Genomic DNA, 19089 nt, shown 5'->3' with positions numbered 1-19089 from the left:
GTACTAAGCCTACGTTGTGCAGCATTTTCAAATCCACGTGTACCTGGAACTTCAAGCCTCTTCGTTTGGCATGCTGAATGGGTCCAGCATGCCCGCTTGTTCTCGGGCACATGTAATAGTCGTGGTCTTGGCTTGTTTCAAGCCCGGTGCGACATCCAACTCTAGATCATGAGTAAGGTATCTGGATCTCAAGAAAATTAAAAATTAAAAAATAAGCGGAGAGCTGACAGGTATAAAGAACAGCTGTGGTGAAGCGGAATGTCTGGCACAATTCATCTCCTTTTCTCTGCTACTACCAAACATGCCGCTCGACCCACCTGAGGGGCGATACCTTCCTCCCGAAGATCTTTCTCAGTCAGAGGAGTCCAGTTGCGATGAAGGCGACACCCCCACTGCACGAGCTATCACTGCCAGTATACTTCTGACTCAGCCCACCATTCCTGCGCAGTCCAGCCATCATGCAAGTCAGGTCCTGGGGCAGTACTTTCCTCCGCATGGCATCTCTCAAGCTCAAGCGGTAAGCACTCATGTAAGTCAGTCCATCACTGTGGCTCTGCAAGCTCGCTGATGCCTACATACCTCAGCCTGTTGTGCCTCATATCCAAGTAGCAGGTGCCTACGTGCCTCCGCAGGGCTTTGTTCTCACCCCCGCCACCGAACAAGCAACTATCCCACCCCGAAACTACGTGGTCCCTCGGGTAGCACTCTCTGCCACTGTCACACCCACTTCTCAGCCTTTCACAGCTCCAGCTCCAACTAGTGTGGATCATGCTAGCCAAGTAGGTCCACCTTAAGTTGCGATATGTTTTTCTTTTACCAATTGTCTTCTGAAGGCATTACAGAAGCTACAACTGGAGAATCAAGAGCAGGTTGCGAAGAACAAAGCTATGCAAGCAGAGCTTGCCCAATTGAAGGCCGCCGCTACCACATCTTCGGCATCTTCTTCAGAAGCTCCCACGACGAGTGCAGCTGATAACCTTGTGCTAGGAGGCAACGTGGCTATCTACCGAAGAGCCGCACGTCGCTACGCCATTATGCGTTGTCCTTGGGTTCCAATCTCTGTATTCACTGGACGAGCATCTGATCTGGACCCTAACGGTGTTATGCGATACAAGGACGACCACCATTGGAAGCTGGGCTGGACGGCTGAGATCTATACTGAAGAGACTGACTTCTCAGAAGAGTGCTGGGTAGGCCTTCGCAACCATGAGAGCACTAGAAAATATGTACGTGCTATTACTTTCTACTGTGAGCTCTGTTTAGGATGCTCAATAGGTGCGAGAGCAAATCAATGCCGGTTGGGCTAGTGCAATGAATACCACCAAAGAACACAGAGACAGAATATTCCGAGATCTTGCCGAGAGCGTGAGGGAGAAGCTCTTAGCTGGTCAATACAATGATCCCGAGGTCGAGTATCTCCTCAAAGGCAAGGGAGACAGCTATCTCAAACTGTGCCCACTCATGTACGCAGAGGGGCGCTTCGGCAAAGTCAGGGACCTCTTCAAACGAGAGGCCGCCACCAAAGTAAGCTTAGAACGATCTGCTAGACACTCTAACTGACTCCCTTTCAAATTCAGTTCGCACGACAGATCTTATTTGGAGCACAAGCACTCCTGCAGGATTCCCAATGCGTCCCACCTGATAATTGCTTTGCAGTAACTCATGAGATCACTGCGGCCACTGTCGGTCTAATTGCCCTTTCTTTCATTGGTGTAAGCTCTCTCTCTCTCTTATTGATTTTGTACCTGACGCTTTCTTTGCCCATCAGATCTTCTACCTTGCAAGCCCCGATAAGGTATTTAATGAGATTGGGAAGATCACCAAGTGGCGCTACGCAGATACACATATCTGGCTATCAGAGACGATCGCAAAGGCAATTCATAAAGGCAACAGTCGCATTCTTGCATACTGGAATGCGAATGTTTTTGGCTGGATTCTCAATGCTGCCGTCCCTCCCCAGGTACAAACAGTGGCCGGCAGCAACCCGAGCAATGCAGACTGGGATGCTGCTCAGTTGCAGGCATTTGAGAATGGTCATGATGCTGAATTTGAGTCAGATGCTGAAGCAGACACCAATGCTACCCCTGACAGCCACAGCGAGGGAGCAGGTGAGTTTGAAGCTTGTTGACATAACCAGAGCTAAATAATCAAATATCAGGCATGATGCTCGGCATCGAGATCACTGCCGCTACTCATACACATGGCTCTGTTGCTCCTCCCATGGCCCCTCTTTTAGCTCCCCCTGGTCTCACGGTGCCTTGTCCCGCAGCTCATCCTGTAGGTCCTCCCGCAGCTCCTCCCGCAGCTTGTCCCTCAGCTCATCCTATAGCTCTTCTCGTAGCTCGTTCTGCAACTTCTCCCGCAGCTCGTCCTACAGCTCGTCCTGCAGCTCATCCTGCAGCTCCTCCCGCAGCTCGTCCATGTTTCATGACACCTCCTGTGGTTCCTCTCACAGTTCTCCCCACAGCTCCTCATCTCATAGTGCCTCCCATGGTTCCTCTCGCATCCCTTCCTGCATCTCTCTCTGCTCTCACTTCTCCAGATGAGATCATACCTGCCATGGCGCTGTTGCTTGCTCTCGCTGGTTCCATGGACTCGGTTACTCCTCTTGAAGAGCCTGCGCTGGTGCCGAAGTCAGGGTTGAAGCGGAAGACCAAAAATAAGAAGGCAGTAGTTGAACACAGCAAGTCTGGAGCTGCTATCTTGGAAGACAATGAACATATCCCAAGAGCTATGGGCAGGATCACCACTTCAGGCTCCATTCTCTCTTCGCAGATTGCACTGGCACATAATTTAATTCTTATGCTTGCACCAATGGTTACTGATCAGCCAGTATCGCAGGCACATTTAGGAGCTATCAGTGGCTCGATCAGCAACCTCCGTCACCCGGAGCATGCTCCAGACAGTCCAGCTATGCTTCAGCAGGCTGCACGTCGTTCGACTCGTTCGCGCCCCTCCGGAAACTCCGGTATGACCAAATGAAGAGGACGAGGTTTCATTGATTTTGACCAGATATGGTCAGAGCACATGTAATTTGTTTTCCTTGGCCGTACTACGCAATTTATCTTCAATGGACCATGCTAGTTGTTGTGTGCCTTGGAAGAACAGTTTGGTGGTATTTGTATCATGCGCTTATCACTCCGGAAGGTATCGACCAAAATCCAACCATCTTTGCCACGTACCACTACCATCGTTGACCCTTCCCACCTTGACTTCCCTCGCCCAGCCTGATATTATCAACTACTGGCACTTGTTCATGCAGCTATGCTCTGCTGTGCCGTTAACGTGTTCATTCCCATTATCTATCTTTAGTACTAACAGCACTCCAAGTGTTCTCCCCGCATGCTCTCATCAAGCTTCAGGCTTCTTGGACTCCATCAGATCACCCTCCAAGCTTGAGTGCACAGGAAACTGGTGTGTTACCTGTTTTTGACCCTCAGATTATCTACTTACATTTACCATTAGTAAACTGAATGTGGCACATGGCTATGCTTGAATGAAGCAAGGCAGCCTCAGCGTGCTTGTCACAACCCTCAGTTCCAGCGAGCTCAGTGTGATCAGCGGCATTACAAGCAGCCCATTCACGCTTGGCGTCACAACAACAGTTTTCGAGTTGACTACGATATACCCGACATCCACGCACTTCTGAATCGGTGCCAGCTCACGCATTTCCGCACCGTGCCCACAGTAATACGCCTGTCCCGCTGCCTCAGCGATGTTTCGGAACACTACTCAGTAAGCAGCGGCAGTCCCCAAACAATTTGCTTTAGTTTGACCACCTGCTGATGCTCCCACCAGATGAGTCATTGATGAACTACCTGTAGCCGCTGCAGCACGATGACATGGATCACTCTTCAATACATTATGTGCACTTGCCGATGCTGTCACCGGGCCTGGCAGACTTAATCCAAGATCGTGCTCGGCTCACTTCTGCCACACCTGTTGACGCTTTCATACGAGTAGGGCGCTGCCTACGACCTTCATGACATTGTGGATCAGGCCTACTAAACGTCAACATCCCGACTTGTTCCAAAGCTAGATGACAATCGTCCAAGACCAGAAAAGTCTGAGCGAGGGAAGTAAATCTGTGAGAATAGTATTCTGGGTGTGTCGTAGCAATGGTTCTCATCACAGCTCCTGCTTAGGCCAACTGCAGCGGGGAATATGCTGACGTGGAAAGCACAATGAATGAAAAGCGGAGTCCCATGCTTGCTTTGGCGGCTTCGGCACATTGAGCACACGGCTGCAGATAGATGAAGATGAAGACAAGGGCCCCACAGGTACTTGAAGCAGCGTACAAGTGCACACACGAACAAAGACCAGGCTGAGGAGCACGAAAGGTAAGTCGTCTTCTCTGTTTGCTTCTGTCCGCTCATATCTAAGCAATGCTTTACAGCCACATGCCTGTCAACCTACTCTGAGTCAATGCCACGGTGAGTCATGTCTCCATGGTCGCTGAAATTGGGAAAGCAATCTACATCCAGAGGGCGGCAAAGGCGGAGCAGAGGTTTGTGCCCGTGTTGCCACCACCGTGTATTGCTATCCTCAGCTGCGTTCAACACCATGCACCCTGCGGGCTGCAACCATGCCGGTAGCAGTTCGAGCTCGCCCTCGGATTGTCTGGCGGAGCTTGCTACGTTCTCACCTAAGTTCTCACTCGGCAGGTATTTACTTGAGAAATCATCAAATGCAAGCAACAGCTTATCACGTTCACAGGTGATAGCAGGATGGGTGATGAATCAGTGCTAGCGGAGGGACTGGAGGATGCCTGGAAGGATCTGAAGGTATGTATTGCTGCCAACTGTTTGTTCACCTCCCCTCCCCTGACAACCTGTCTTGTTTTGCAGCTACACTTGAAGGCACAGACCGAGTCCATTGTGTACACAACCTAGAATGTGCTCTCCATGGTGCGGAGTCCGACACCGACACCGAGCCTGAACGAAACCTGGTCTGAAGATGTGTATCTACTGCTTTGGATGTGTACAGGTGCTAATGCTCACCGAAAACTAATAGAAACTTGAGGGTGGCATCAAAGGTGTACTCGTCGTCAAGAACATCTCGCTGTCCATCGCACGCGCGGGTCCCACACGGTTGATGCCTCTCTGCACTACGCGGTAGAAGAGCAAGCCCATACTTCATCACACTCTCGGCGACGGCCGCCACAACATATATTTCAAAGCTGAGCAGTTCGCCGTCTTGTGTGCCTCACTCCAAGACAAGACTATTGCTGCTGCCGAGATCAACCACCTCCTCGTTGAGCATGTCGTCACAGCACGTCCAGTGCATCCCATTTACCGTTGCTTCCACAACATTTCCTACATGAGTGTACATGATTTTTCTACTATTTGCATGGCCTAAACTGATCTGCGAACGCATGGAAAGCAGTACCGCCCCCTTTCTACCTCTCAGTATAGTTGCCGCCTTCCTGTGTTGTGGTGCCACTGACCACAACGGTGCCCGCCGCTCCCAAAGACCCGGCAGCGAAAAGCTGCGGTACCACCTGAGCGGGCTCAGCAGGAGAAGGACCTATAGCTCGGGGGTGGGGGTGGGGCAAGCATCCTGCTGAGAGGTTTGATGTGCAGTGAGCAGACAAGTGGTGTTTTGTGACCGTGGTTCAATGTCTATGTATCTTAAGGAATTCGGAGTGCTTGAGATCAGTGTTCGGCCATTGCGAGAGTTTCTTGGGCTTCCAAAGCATTAGAAGGGGCAGGCTGCTTGCGAGCCATTGGAATGACCGTCGAGTGTCTGAATGGCTTGAAATGGCAAACAGCGCTGCAACGGCCCAGATCATTCCAAGATTGGGCGCACATTGAGGGTGCCTTGAGATGCCTTGGAATAGTAAGCCGGCATCTCTCAATATTAACATTCTTACATTAATGGATTGCAATGTCCTGCTTCTATTGACGCCTTGATATGCCTTGAAAAGGATTTCAAGTGATTTTTTTTTCCAACAAATGAGTATCGCCTGCACCCAGCAAGCCTGAATGCACACTTGATCTCAAGCCCCAGGGTATTATGCTGGTGGAAGCCAGGTCACAGGAGGTGAGTTTGTGACCGCAGTGTTGTCCAGCATGCGTGCTGACGTCCTGCCGGCACAGACCCTCTCTCTCGCCGCCCCTCCCACGAGCACTTGCCTCATATTGCCAGAGTGACGATTATGTTGGCCAAACTCCCAGCCAGAGCTGAATAGCAGAACGTCAGCATCCATTCCGCAATGGGGTCCAAAACACATACTGACCTCTCGCGAATGTATATTCTTTTCTTCTCTGCAAGTGTCCAGATCCTGTTGTGGCACTTTCTGGCCCGTTTTCTCGCCGCTTCGGATTGCCAAAGGGAGGTGTTTGTTAGACATTGCACAGCTGCTCTCGGTCAGCAGACACCTTCCTGCTGTCTCGGCAGTATGCAGCCGGAACATCAGTATCCCCATTATCGAGCACGTATGACCACCTAACTAATGTTTGCTAATGTATCTAGGTCTTCGCCATCTCAACAGAGAGCAGCAATGAGCATTTGTCATAGTGGTAACACACCTTTATCACTGTGATCGAGCAAACCTACGTCCAGTCTTGGCTGGTATTGGTGGTACTGGTAAATCAACAGTAATCAGATCATTGATAATATTCCTGGGTATACGAGGTGAGGCAGGTCGCTGTCTTGTCATGGCTCCGACTGGCTCTGCTGCTGCATTGCTAGGTGGAAATACATACCATCATATTTTAGGCTTCGGTGCCATGAAAGGTGCATCCTCCGCTACATTGCTGGCAAAAGGTTTGTCAAACTTTGGAAGGTGTCGATGTCATTTTCATAGACGAGATGACAATGCTATAATGTTGGGACTTGTTCAGAATCAGTGCTCAAATGTGCCAAGCTCTTGCTCAACCTGATCAATCATTCGGAGAGCTGTCACGGGGCTAATTTTATACTATTTTGCGCGGATAAAGGTACAAAAACACATTCAGTTTGTTTCATAAATACACTTAAGCTATTTTCCTATGGGGATGTTATTGTTTTAGTGGTATGAAAAGATACACTGCTTTTACACCTTTTGAGGTATTAGGAGAGTTGAAATATTCTCGGAGCAAAATTATCATCATTTCTTTCTCCACATTTTCTCCAAAAAGGTTTCTTCCAGATGAGACAAAAAGAGCAAACTTATTTTGTGATTCCTGTCTCCACAAAATATGAGGTAGAAAAGCTGGACTTTTATCAGGGAAACTTGTATGGAAAAAACTGGTATTGTTTTCAGACATAAGATTGGTCGCCCACTCATGGCCTATTACCCCCTTCTCATCGTCTGCTGTGCGCACACTCATTGCCCCATGCATTGATGGCCACTTGCTAGGAAATCGCCTGCACATCACCCACACATCACCCACTCATTGCCCACTCATTGCTCATTCATCGCCAAAACAATGGTGGTCACTTACCAGTAAATTGCCACTTACAATGCATGACCACTTAAACAAGCAACTAATCACCTCACAAACAATTAATCATGTCGTCTCCACTCCTGATGCTGGTGCACTCACACGAGAGCGCCACAGACTTGCAGACGGACGTGACGAGCGTCGCGTCATTGCGGCGCGTGCCTGCCAGTGTGGCGTTGATGCTCCGGATATGGCCACACGCGCCATCATCGTCTCGCCTGCTGTTCACCAGGCCTACACGACTTACTGTTCCTCTACCAACACGCCGCTCTCAGTCTCATTCAACTCAATATTTTCCCGCATGCAGATATCTTCCTTATTCCCGTACAATGCGTCTCCGTCGTCTTCATCCCTTCGCTTGCGGTTCCTGCCTCTCGTCTCCAACTGACACCCTCTGCAAACCACATCATCACCTCTGAAGACCTGCAACGGCTCTGCGTGCTCACGAAGCCTCTTCCACCTGTGCTCCCCAGTCTGTCCTCTTTGCCCGACTGCGCCGAGGCGTACACCTTCATCTACCCCTCCCTTGACATCTACTTCGTCAACCTTTTATCTGCCGCGCGGCACCATTCGCTGCTTGATGGCAGGCTGCTCACACTGCGCACGCACTGTGATGCCACAGCGCTCATGCACACATATCGCGTGCTCTGTAGATGCAGCCTCGGCGCGAAACTCATTGCGAGCGTCGCCGCTGCCGCGCCCAGCGAGGACATGAGCGAGGACGATGACGAGCTCCACACTGCTGACACAAACGTGCACTTGTGGAACGACGATGGCGGCGATGGCGAGTACGTGTGGCTTGGCGCCGAGATTCACGTGGGCCGCCACAAGACGGGGAGTGTGCGCAGCGTCGAGGTGCGCGTCAAGGGATCTGACATCGACGCCGGGGCCGATCATGCCTCCCCTGGTCGCGCACATGACAGGCCACCACGTGCTGCGCATGGCAGGGTTCGCGAGCCGCAACAGCTTCGCGCTGAGCAGCCTCATGGCACTGCTGCCGTCGGCACCCAAGGTGTGGGACGTGAGCGAGATCGACACCGAGTGAGTCTTCTCCCATGCGGGTTGTCTGCTTGCATTGCCTGATCCGCTCGCATTCATGGGCGCTGTTCAGGCAACTAGCAGGTAGATCAGTGGGCGACTAGTGGGCGACCAGTAGACGACCAGTGGACGACCAGTGAACGTGTCAGCGGGCACACACAGCAACGCCAAAAAATAGTTAATGTATTTGTATTACAGTTCTTTTGCGACAAAAGTCAGCTCTCCTATTTGAGCAAATAGATAGTAGATGCATACTTTTTTTTGTGCCTATCCCAATAGAAAATGTATTTATTATTCTATATATGGATAGTCCAGCAGTATTTGTACCTCTTTTTGCTGCAAGCAGAACAGCTTTTTGCAACAAGATTCACCAAAAAAAGGTGTCTTTGTTTGGCTTCTATTTCCAGGTTTTACCTATCGTATGTTTTTACCAGAACGTGTTCAGTCTTTTTGGCTTCTATTCTCATAATGATTTTCGTGCCCCTTTCAGCTGAAAATATTAACTAATTAGCCCCGTGTGTGAGTCATTCTTGCTGGTGATGAGGGAATTCTACCTTGGCAAGGGAATTGCACCCCGGCAGGCACCAGCCAGCCCTCACCCACACATTGTGATTCCCCCTGGATTCGGTATTCGGTATCTTGGATTCAAGGTGGCAGGATAGGAGGTTGGACAGGAGCCTAATAGACATGTGCCCTTTGGCGCCCTGCCCTGCCGCACTGCGTGCGCAGGTGCGCTGCCCACCCAGCCAAACAGAGGTTGGCGATGGATGGTGCAAGCTTGCGCACGATATTCTTTGAGACCTGGTGCATGAATTGCAATGTTGTTTTATGTTGTAATCTCGCCTGCAAAAGCACTGTAGAGCTAACGACGATGTGGATAAATGGCATTACAGCGCTATGTACAGCAGTCCGCGGCAGGTTTGGCAGTCCCAAATACTTCTCGCTTATGTATCTTCTCCTTGGAAGGGGGGGAATTGCACCTCGGGCGAGCGTTGAGCTCACCATCACCGAACATGTCTGCGCAGGATGTGTAGCCTATGAGCGCTAATTATCAAAAAAGGTATTGTCATCCAAGCAGAAGTCATGCTGCGAAACAGGACTGCAGGGGTTCAGCATGCATTCGGCATGGAGTAGGGGAATGCGGCTGTTCATAGAATAAAGTATGGGACTGCCTGTCAACGAGAGGTAGTACAGTACGCTACATGAGTATTGATACTCCCGATCCACGATGGTAGCGAAAGTCACTGCGTAGGCATAATAGACACAACAGGTAGTAGATACTAGCAAAACTACGCAACACAAGGTCTGCGCATGACTGCAGCCGAACCTGAGGCATCACATACCCAGCTGACCAGTGCCTCATCTCCTCTCCGCAACTCACTCAACTTCCCCACCAACAACACGGCCTGCTCGAACTTACTGCCATCTGTCCTCTGGTTCCCGCGCATGGTTGTCAATCGTTTTGCCTTGCCTTCGCTGATGACATTCAGCAGGGTCATCACAAATGTCACGTCGGCGACTACAGGGTGCAAAACTGATCCCGCCCACCAAATGTCTTCTCTCTGCGCCACCGCGGCGGTTGGCAGTTGAGGCAGGCTGCTCGGCACCACAAAGTCTTCGGGTTGCGCCTCAACATGGCCCACCAGCCGCGTCCATTAAAGCCCTCGACGTCTGACTCCTGGCCTTCCTCTACATCGTCAAGCATAGATGAGGGCTTGGCGTCACCATAGCCAAAGCGTAAGATAGGGGAACTTGTTCCTGCCGATGACAATATCTTGTCTGACACGTTGCTAAGATCTTGCTTGATCTTGACCAAACTGACCTTCGCTGCAGAGGAACGCGAAGGACCACCAGGGTGTTCAAGAGAGAGCATCGGTGGCATTGAGGGACCATCGGCATAAGCCTTGGACCGTGATAATTCAATGTTGATAACGACCAAGACTGACAGGGATGTCTGAGTACTCTCATCAAGAAATAGGGAGGGTATAGACTGAAAGGTGAAGATATCATCGTTGTCGCAGTTGCGAGCCTGAGCATGGAATTCATCATAGGTAAGACAATGTCGTGGTAAGCCTCACAGGCGAAGTGAACTTGTGACCTTATGCCCTCTGACCATGACGAAGTCAGCACTGGTAGCTAACAGTAGATATGCCGCGTACCTTGGCTGAAGAGCCGTGGCAGGTATACCGTCCTCCAAATCTGCAAGAGCACCACTGCCTCTGCCAACCAGGTGTTCGCCGCACCATACGCAATGCCACAGCCCACTTGTGGCGCTTTTTCTGGCCGCAGGCATAAGTGCGAAAAACTTTGTAGAGACTAGGGATCCTGAGGCGCAGATGTTCGTTTAGCCTGCTCGACGTCTCAGGCGAGCCAAGCAAGAATTTGGAGCCAGCCAGCTCAACGTGGTTCTTGCATGCCCACTCTGGCGACTAGCCTGCGACACCGACGTTCGACATCCGTCTCTTCGATGTTGTCATTGTCGATCTCCGGTCCTGTCTGCTCTGAGCAGACGAATGAGGGGAGATAGGGCCCACCCAACCACCTGCCTTTTACGGAAGATCATGTGAAGTCCCAGTGGGATGGCTCAAGCAGTGTTGGAAGGGTCAGGCTGACCTCGGGTCAAAGGGGATCAGAAATGACTGACCGGTCAGGTCAATTGAAGGTCAGTTAATGGGTCAGTGGGGTCAGGCACCCGAAACAGCCGACGAGTGCCCATTGATGACCAGGCTGCTCGAGGCTGCTCGATGCTGTTGGAGACGGCAAGTAGAGCAGGTGGTAGTGGTAGCAATGATATCAATACTAACTACTCCCGACAACAAAATATATTTCGATTTTTCTTCACATTACTGCTCACTCTCGTGTCTGCGCAAGGACTTCCAATAGCGATACCATGCTACAAAACAAGTGCCGCTTTGGCTCTTCATCTGAAAGCAGTGTCAAAGATTCCCAGCTCTTGGTCCCTACAGATCCCTCTTTGCTGCCACTAGAAGACGATGCTGACACGTCAGGATTTAAGGAACTCACGCAGACCTCATAGCTTTGGTCACCGAGTTTAAATGACTGGTCGATGATAAAGTTGACTTGGCAGCCACTACCAGCCCAGCTTCATCTGTAGGCACCTCTATTCAAGCCCAGGCCTCAGCATCGGATGTGGCGGAGACGGCTCAAAACATCACTTCGCATTCAACGAGCACTCACTGTTCTCGCTGCAGAGATGCTGGCCATTCACTTACCCAGATGCATCGCAGACTGGAGGAGCCTTAGAGATCTACTGATGCCAGGGGGGGAGAAACTTACAATAGGAATTAAATTCAAATGACCCAGAACAAGCTCGCGAGAAATAATGTGTTGTCGCCGCCATCTTTGAGGGCTGTAACATCAACAACAACTTCACATAAATGGCATGACAAATCAAGCCTGACCTCGGCAATAGCCGACTGACCTTTCTGACCTCTTTGACTGACCCCAAGGGCCAGACTGGTCAGACCCAGGGTCAGTTCCAACACTGGGCTCAAGCACGCTGCTGCACCGCTGCCGCCGTTGTTGTTGTTGCCGACAGTAGCCAAATTATAGCTTGTAAAACTATATTATAAACAGTAAATATATTGCATACTAGCTGCCACAAGATTAAATAGTGAAGTCATCTTGGAGATAAACCAAGCACTTATATGACTAGAAGTGTGGTTTCACCTTACTAGTGCATGTTTCAAACATGTTGTACCCACCTCTACTTACAATCACACATCCTCTCTGCCATGAGCAGTGCACCTACCGCTCCCTCCATACCTGCAGAAGATGATGCAAGACCCTCCAACAGGCCTAACCGGCACCCGGTGCGCATCCGGTTTGCTAATATCAGTGCTGTGGAAGCAAGCGGTGAGAAGGTCACATTGAGCGCAAAGCACAAAGCCTCCTATGTATACACATCAAAGCTTCTCCTCATGGAGACACAGCAGAGTGCGGTCAAGGCACTGTACAATGAGTCAAAGACAACAGCAATCACTTATCAATGTACCGAATACGACCAGCTCGTGGCGGCAGCAGTGTTGGCAATGGCGGCTCTTGATGAAAACTCTCAGGAGGCTCTCGGTAGTCGGTGGAGTGTGCGATACATACAAACCACAGGGAAGGAGGCAGGGGCAAGTACATGGATTCTGTATCAGTGGTGCACCATAGATGTAAATCTTGAGGGGATTGGCACTCACTATTGAGCTCTTAGCGATTGTGGCTACAATCATGTACAGGCTGGGGTTAAAACACATCGAAACCCCATGCCCTTCACTGCTTGTCTTGCCCATGTCGAGGTTAACTATGTTGTTCAATCTAAAATGGTGTTGTCAATACGTGGATACCTCGAGCACAACCAGGAATGCAAGGACGCACATTACCCGGTACCCGCTGCAACCAGTGCATTCTGAGGTCTTCAAAGTCGCCCTTGCTCAGCTCAAGTGCAGCACAGATATTACAGAAGTCCAGGAGACAAACCTTCGCATGGCACGAGCACACGCATACCCTGGGCAGCCTTCTGTTGGCAATTTCTCAAAGAGCGCATACCGTTGGATCCTACATGCTGGCAACAATTGCTCACTTTACCGCCAGTTCAACCGGATGCATGGTGTCTGCACTACAACCACAGCCCACATTAATATCGACGAATGGCTGAATCCAGACTCACCGCAATATAACTGCGCTCTTGCCAATGCAGTATTTTACTATGGAGCACGGACAATTTGTGAAGAATGGCTGAAGGTGTGCATTGCCACACCTGAGATGCGCGAAGCAGCTTGGAAGTACGCACATCACTCTCAAATCATCCTTGATGGCACGTTTGATGTCTGCAACCGGAAGATGTTATTGTTCATTGTTATGGGCATTGAAGAGGAGGGAAGAGGTGCACCACTAGCCTTTCTGCTGTTCTCCGCACTGACAAGAACAAGCAAACATCTGCTGGGTATGACACTGAGATCCTAACCAAACTGCTCCGTGAATGGAAATTAGCTCTCGGGACGAAGAATGGAGAGGCCTTCACCATCTACATTGCCATCACTGACACTGATCTCATGGAACGGAACACATTAGCAGCAGTCGTCGATAACATCTGGCTGCTCATCTGCAAATTCCATCTGCGTCAGTCCTTTCAAAATCATCGCAATCGTGTTCTGAAGGGCACATCACCTTTTGCTCATGACTTGAAGGCACGTATGAAGCGCCTCGAGACCCAGCATGTCCAAACTAAGGAGCACACCGCGTTTCTAGCCTTCATCAAGGAAGAGCGAGAGGTGCTCGCAGCCTTCAATCACTCGCTTGTCGGCCCTGAGACCCTTGATGGTCTGGCGCTGATCTACGGCGCGCAAGAGCATTTGGACTACCTGCAGAACTACCGGGGAAGGGAGGCCCTGTGGCAGAGCTGGTCAGACTTTGGACGCTGTGTTGCTGCTGTTCATCTGGAGTGCGCAGTGGAGGAAGTGCTGCCAACGACAAATTACCTCGAGTCGTTCAACGGCGTATTTAAAAGGAAGCATCTAAAGTGATGGCAGCACAACAAAAAGCTGCTCCGACTCAATGTCTTCGTCCATCTGTCAATCACTAAGACACTGCCTGCAATATTCCAGCAGCGGGCAGCCGTGAGAGCGTCGACTTTTGAATGGGAGGCGCAGATCGCAGCTTTGCCTGGTGGGTGAGAGCTTCTCGAACAGCGTCGAGCAGCACATCAAACTCAGTCAAGCAAGTCCCAGCTGCACCCAGTTGCCTATTGGACAGGGCCTGATGCTGCACGTGATGCCAGAGCTCAGGCTCTCCTAGAACGCAAGCAGATTGGCATTCCTGAATTTCTCGAAGACACGCTTGTGCTCCGCTTCGCCTGCTACTCGTCACTTGCAACGCCACATGACAAGAATCTGATCACATATGAGGTTGTTCTCGGACTGCGTGGTAATGCAACATGGATGTGTCCCAACTTCCAAGAGCAAGGTGGAGCCTGCAAGCATATGTGAGTGGCACTACTGCTCACGGAGAAGCTCCGTGCAGACACAAAGTTTCCTCTAGCTATCAGCCTACCATGTTCTGAGGGCGAGGCCTGCTGAGTCAAAGCGCAGCTCGTTCTTTAAACTGGTGCGATCCAATCTGCAGTTGAAGCAGTCCAGGCTGGCCTTGCTGAAGACATTTCTCAAGAGCTCCGACGAGCAGTCAACGCTGTTAGTGACACTTTGGAACATGTGACCGTGAATGGGGACACTACCGGCCCTACTGACGTTGATGAGCCTGAACTCGCAAATGACAGCATGGGAGATTCGGACGAGGAGGCTGCTCAATCTGATACGGAGAGTGTTGCAACAGATGCGGACCTCTCACCAGATGTTTTGTTTTGTTTCACGCTACTGAAGACTGGCTCGAAGGTGTCCATCCATGGTCAGAGCACTTCTTGTGTGATTCATGAGCTTGAGATAGTCACACCAAAACTCAGCCTTCTTGCGCAACTTCTCTCCACAGTTCGCCTATCGAATGCAAAGGATATTGCCATCACGACACCCTTTGGAAGATGTCTGAAAGTTCAAACAGCACGGAGCTGTTATGGGTTTGATGCATTACTTTCCAGCTATGGCTTGTCCGCTCTCTAGCCCCTCAGTGTCAGCTCCTCTCAAGAATGTTACAATCGGTCCGTGGTCCTGCTATATGTTTTTTCCTTTCCATTTCTGAACCTCTGTTCCATTTCCAAAACCTCCATTCTATTTCCAAAACTTCCTCTCTATTTCCGAACCCTTCCATTTCAGGTACACTCTAATATATACATTGTCCCTTCTACGCTGATCCGCAGTAGCTAGGTTAGTATAAATACCCTCTGGAAATGTAGTGTACTGTAGCTTCAGCCTCCTGTATTATCAGTCCTTTTTTATATCATTCCTGAACTTCGCCTAAGTCCATATTCTACGCATTCCGACTCTTACATTAGGTCAAAGCTCTCTTCACTGGTGACCAGACATACATAGTCCAACCCCCTATCACCAGAACTACGAGTCAGCGAAGCGCTGAACTTTACACCAGAAAGGTGCCGGAATCGAGCACACAGACACCACACCAGCCAATGATGAGACTGCCATTTCTGGACACGAGACAACAAGTGGCACAGGTGCAGAGAAGTTGTCTGCATACACAGAGATGACGAATCAAATGCCAAAGCAATCGAGGAAATTTCTGATTGACTTATTGAGATTACCAGAGACCAACCAGCGGAGCGCATCAAAGCTAGAGAAAAGGGAGACCTCAGAGACAATTTTACGGACACTTTCGAAGCCCTCTCAGACACTGATCAAGAGCCTGAAGACACCGAGCAACAACCAGAATTGCCAGGAGATAACATGGCGACACAGACAACGACCTTCACCGATGAAGAGTTGCTCGAAGAACTCCTCCAATGTACACACTTTCAAGGACAAGCCACCATGGCCGAATTACACCAGGCATTACAATATGTCCATAATCCGCCACCACCAGTGCCAGTATGGGCTGTAGCCACCCATGTCGGAGGTCAAGGACCTTCAGGAGGAATTCCCGGACAACCAGAAGGTGGAGGCAGAGGAGGTCCACCAGGAGGTGGAGGAAGACCAATTCCCACAGCCCCAGGACCAAACCCCATCAACTCTCAGCTGCTAGCAGCATTCACCGCCACTCTGCGCAACGCACTTCCCCAAGAAGAAATAGGCAAACCAGCTGAGTTCTCCAAAGATATTGAGAAAGCCCGAGACTTCATCCACCAATGCGAAATGTATTTTCTCTCCAAGGCCTCGCGGTTTCCAACCGACCAAGTGAAGATTTGCTTTGCCAATTCCCTCATGAAACATTCGGGGAAGAAGCAACCCCGAAAATGGACAATGGTCAAGGAGAAGTTGTATCTTCTTCAAAGATGGCCCACCTGGGCTACACATCGCCAGGAATTCCTGGAAGCCTACAAAACAACTGACCCGAATTTCAAGCCATGGTCGAACTCCATCAGATCGTCCAGAAAGACCATAAAACGGTCAACGAGTACAACGTGCACTTCAACACGTTGATTGTAGAGGCAGAAATAGTCAACCCAGATGCTGACAGAAACCTCTTTTAGCAATACCTTCGTGGATTAAAGGAATCTCTTGCGCGCCAATTGATCACCCATATGCCGATCAATGCCACACTCTCCCAGTGGCAACAGCAAGCTCTTGAGCTAGATAATAGACTCGGAATTCTCAGGCATATCAAGAACAGACAGGCGCACCTTCCTACCGATTCCAAGACCACGACAACCACTCCGACATCCTACACCTGTGACTCCAACACTATGGACGTCGACGCCCTTAACACTGGACAAAGCAGAATTAAATGCTATAACTGCGGAAAATTCAGGCACATCGCCAGAGAATGCAGGCAACCCCGACAAGCAGGTGGAAGAGGATTCAATTGAGGAGAAGGAAATCAGAGGGGCATAAGCCGAGGAAGTAGAGGAAACTGGAGAAACTATCAAGGCGATCCATCCGGAAATCGCCCCTACATCCAAATCACTCAATGGGACGAAAATCCAAACTCCCCTCATCCACCAGCAGTCAGCAACCCAATTCCGGTAGATTGACACGCAACTCCTACAACTCCATCGTGCATCGATGTTGACGCCATGTTAAGTTCCATCCTGCTGCCTGACCTCGATCAAATTATCTACAATCACTACTACAACTGCACAGGAAAGGACGATAATCTGGATTTTACCCAGTGAGGTCAACACCAGCTATTGAACCTCTTCGAATTTCGATTTCATTTGTACTAGTAGCAGACATGAAGGCCCAGGCAATGAAATTACCTGTCATCATGAAATCGGAAGGAAATGCTGGAACAACAATTGACACACTCATCGACTCCGGAGCCCAGGGCAAGTTCATCAATCGACAAGTGGTACGAAGGCTATAACTCCGTGAATATCTGTTAGCCAAGCCAATACCAGTATTCAATGTTGATGGAACTCCCAACCAACTCAGGTTTATCCGGAACTATGTAGAACCCACAGTACAAATCGGTGGTAAAGAAACCAAGGAACGGATGTTTGTTACCCACCTAGGGAAGCAAGACACTATCCTAGGAATCGACTGGCTACAACATCACAACCCACGAATCAACTGGAAATATGGAATACTCGACTTCACCACTCGAAAGGTCGTTATGAAAGAAGAATCAGACTTGGAAGGCTGAATTATTCAGGTGTCCTCTGCTGACGATGCACAACTCCTCACTGAACATCTCTTATTCCAATGCGATGGAGGAGATATCCTGACAAGAGGATCTCCAGAAGCAGCAGGATACGATCTTACTGCAATAGAAGACTTGGTCATTTCCTCTCACACTCGGACGAAGGTACCAACTGGATTATGAATGACGTCTCCACCTGGCACCTACCTATGTATTGCTCCACGAAGTGGGTTAGTGCTCAAGGAAATCGACGTCGCGGCAGGGGTAGTCGACAGAGACTACACCAGAGAAATACAAGTCATCTTGGTCAATCACAGAAACACCCCTTTCACTGTCACCAAGGGCAACCGCATCGCCCAGGTAATTGTGGAAAGAATTGCTCAACCACAGCTCCAGAAAGTGGAAGAATTACTTGTGACAGATCGAGGAGACCAAGGTTTCGGATCAACAGGGATAAGCGACAAGTTCCAGCCAATGTTGAATACCACCATCTGAGCCCTCTGTATTACAAATGACCCAGAAGCACTGATGTGGACTTGCGTCAACGCACCACGAGGGATACTCGGTGGATCTAATCAAAAGGCGGCGCCGACGAGGTCTGGCAACTGTGCGTTAGCTTGTTCAGCTAGCCCAAATAACCAAGTTGTATTAGTGACTGTGTTACAATACAAACAAAGGCTTATCTAGCCCAAATAACCAAGAGGTTGAGATGGGGCTAGGTAGCGACAAAGGGGTCCCTTTTATACTACTCAGGCTGCGCACGGACCAGGCGTTACATAAGCGACTGTGCTACGGCGGCTGCTAGTGTCTAGGGGACTTTGGCGAAGAGGCGAGGGCCGGTGTGTCATAGCGTATGACGTTTGTCGGGCCGACAGGGATAGGATGTTTGTTGCCAATCGGACTCAGAGATAAACGGGGCCGGCGCATCATAGCGTATGACATTGTCGGGCCAACGGAGATCGGATGTCCGGTGGAGATCGGAGTGTGGCTGTTACTGAGGAAGCGTGATGTGGCGGCGATACAGGCGCGTCTGATGCGCTGATGCGTGCTCGTCGGTGATGCGTTCTCAAGGTGTTAGCGCGCGGCTAGGACTTGTAAACTGGCGCCAATGCGCCGACGACGTTTGGAGGGTCGTATAAACATGGAATAAATCGGAGAAAATGGAAATAAAATAGGAGGCCAGGGCTACACCCACGACATTACCCCCCCCCCTACAATTGAGACTCCTGGCAAGAAGATATAGCCTGTATTCTGCCTGTTTCCCACTCGAATTCTGCCGCTTTAGGATTAGTGGCGAGAGTAGAGCTGGGGTCAGTGTGTTCATAGATAGGCTTGAAGCAACTGTGGAGTTCGCTGAAGGAGGTGGTGGAGATCTGTCGTGGTGCCGAGGGATTCTGCCGATGGAAGTCGCGTATGC

General features: G+C 50.2%; 3 protein-coding genes across 3 annotated transcripts; all 3 read left to right on the top strand.

Moving 5' to 3' along the window:
• Window positions 1-301: 301 nt before the first annotated feature.
• On the top strand, window positions 302-2982 carry PHACADRAFT_33467 (uncharacterized protein; the record flags this gene model as incomplete). The annotated part of the gene is made up of 7 exons (XM_007401915.1): window positions 302-529; window positions 585-779; window positions 843-1226; window positions 1276-1524; window positions 1578-1712; window positions 1769-2108; window positions 2159-2982. The coding sequence occupies 7 exons, from the start codon at window positions 302-304 to the stop codon at window positions 2980-2982; spliced, it is 2355 nt and encodes a 784-aa protein (XP_007401977.1).
• Window positions 2983-4563: 1581 nt separating this feature from the next.
• Window positions 4564-4892, top strand: PHACADRAFT_201666 (uncharacterized protein; the record flags this gene model as incomplete). Its single annotated transcript, XM_007401961.1, has 3 exons — window positions 4564-4664; window positions 4727-4784; window positions 4848-4892. 3 exons carry the CDS (start codon window positions 4564-4566, stop codon window positions 4890-4892), a joined length of 204 nt encoding a protein of 67 aa, XP_007402023.1.
• Window positions 4893-12736: 7844 nt separating this feature from the next.
• PHACADRAFT_167239 (uncharacterized protein) lies at window positions 12737-13996 on the top strand (the record flags this gene model as incomplete). The annotated part of the gene is made up of 3 exons (XM_007401960.1): window positions 12737-12856; window positions 12885-13328; window positions 13397-13996. 3 exons carry the CDS (start codon window positions 12737-12739, stop codon window positions 13994-13996), a joined length of 1164 nt encoding a protein of 387 aa, XP_007402022.1.
• Window positions 13997-19089: the final 5093 nt, after the last annotated feature.

This window comes from Phanerochaete carnosa, assembly GCF_000300595.1.
Source record: "Phanerochaete carnosa HHB-10118-sp unplaced genomic scaffold PHACAscaffold_14, whole genome shotgun sequence".
Taxonomy (NCBI): Eukaryota; Fungi; Basidiomycota; class Agaricomycetes; order Polyporales; family Phanerochaetaceae; genus Phanerochaete; species Phanerochaete carnosa.
This window is presented reverse-complemented; position numbering and strand designations above follow the sequence as displayed.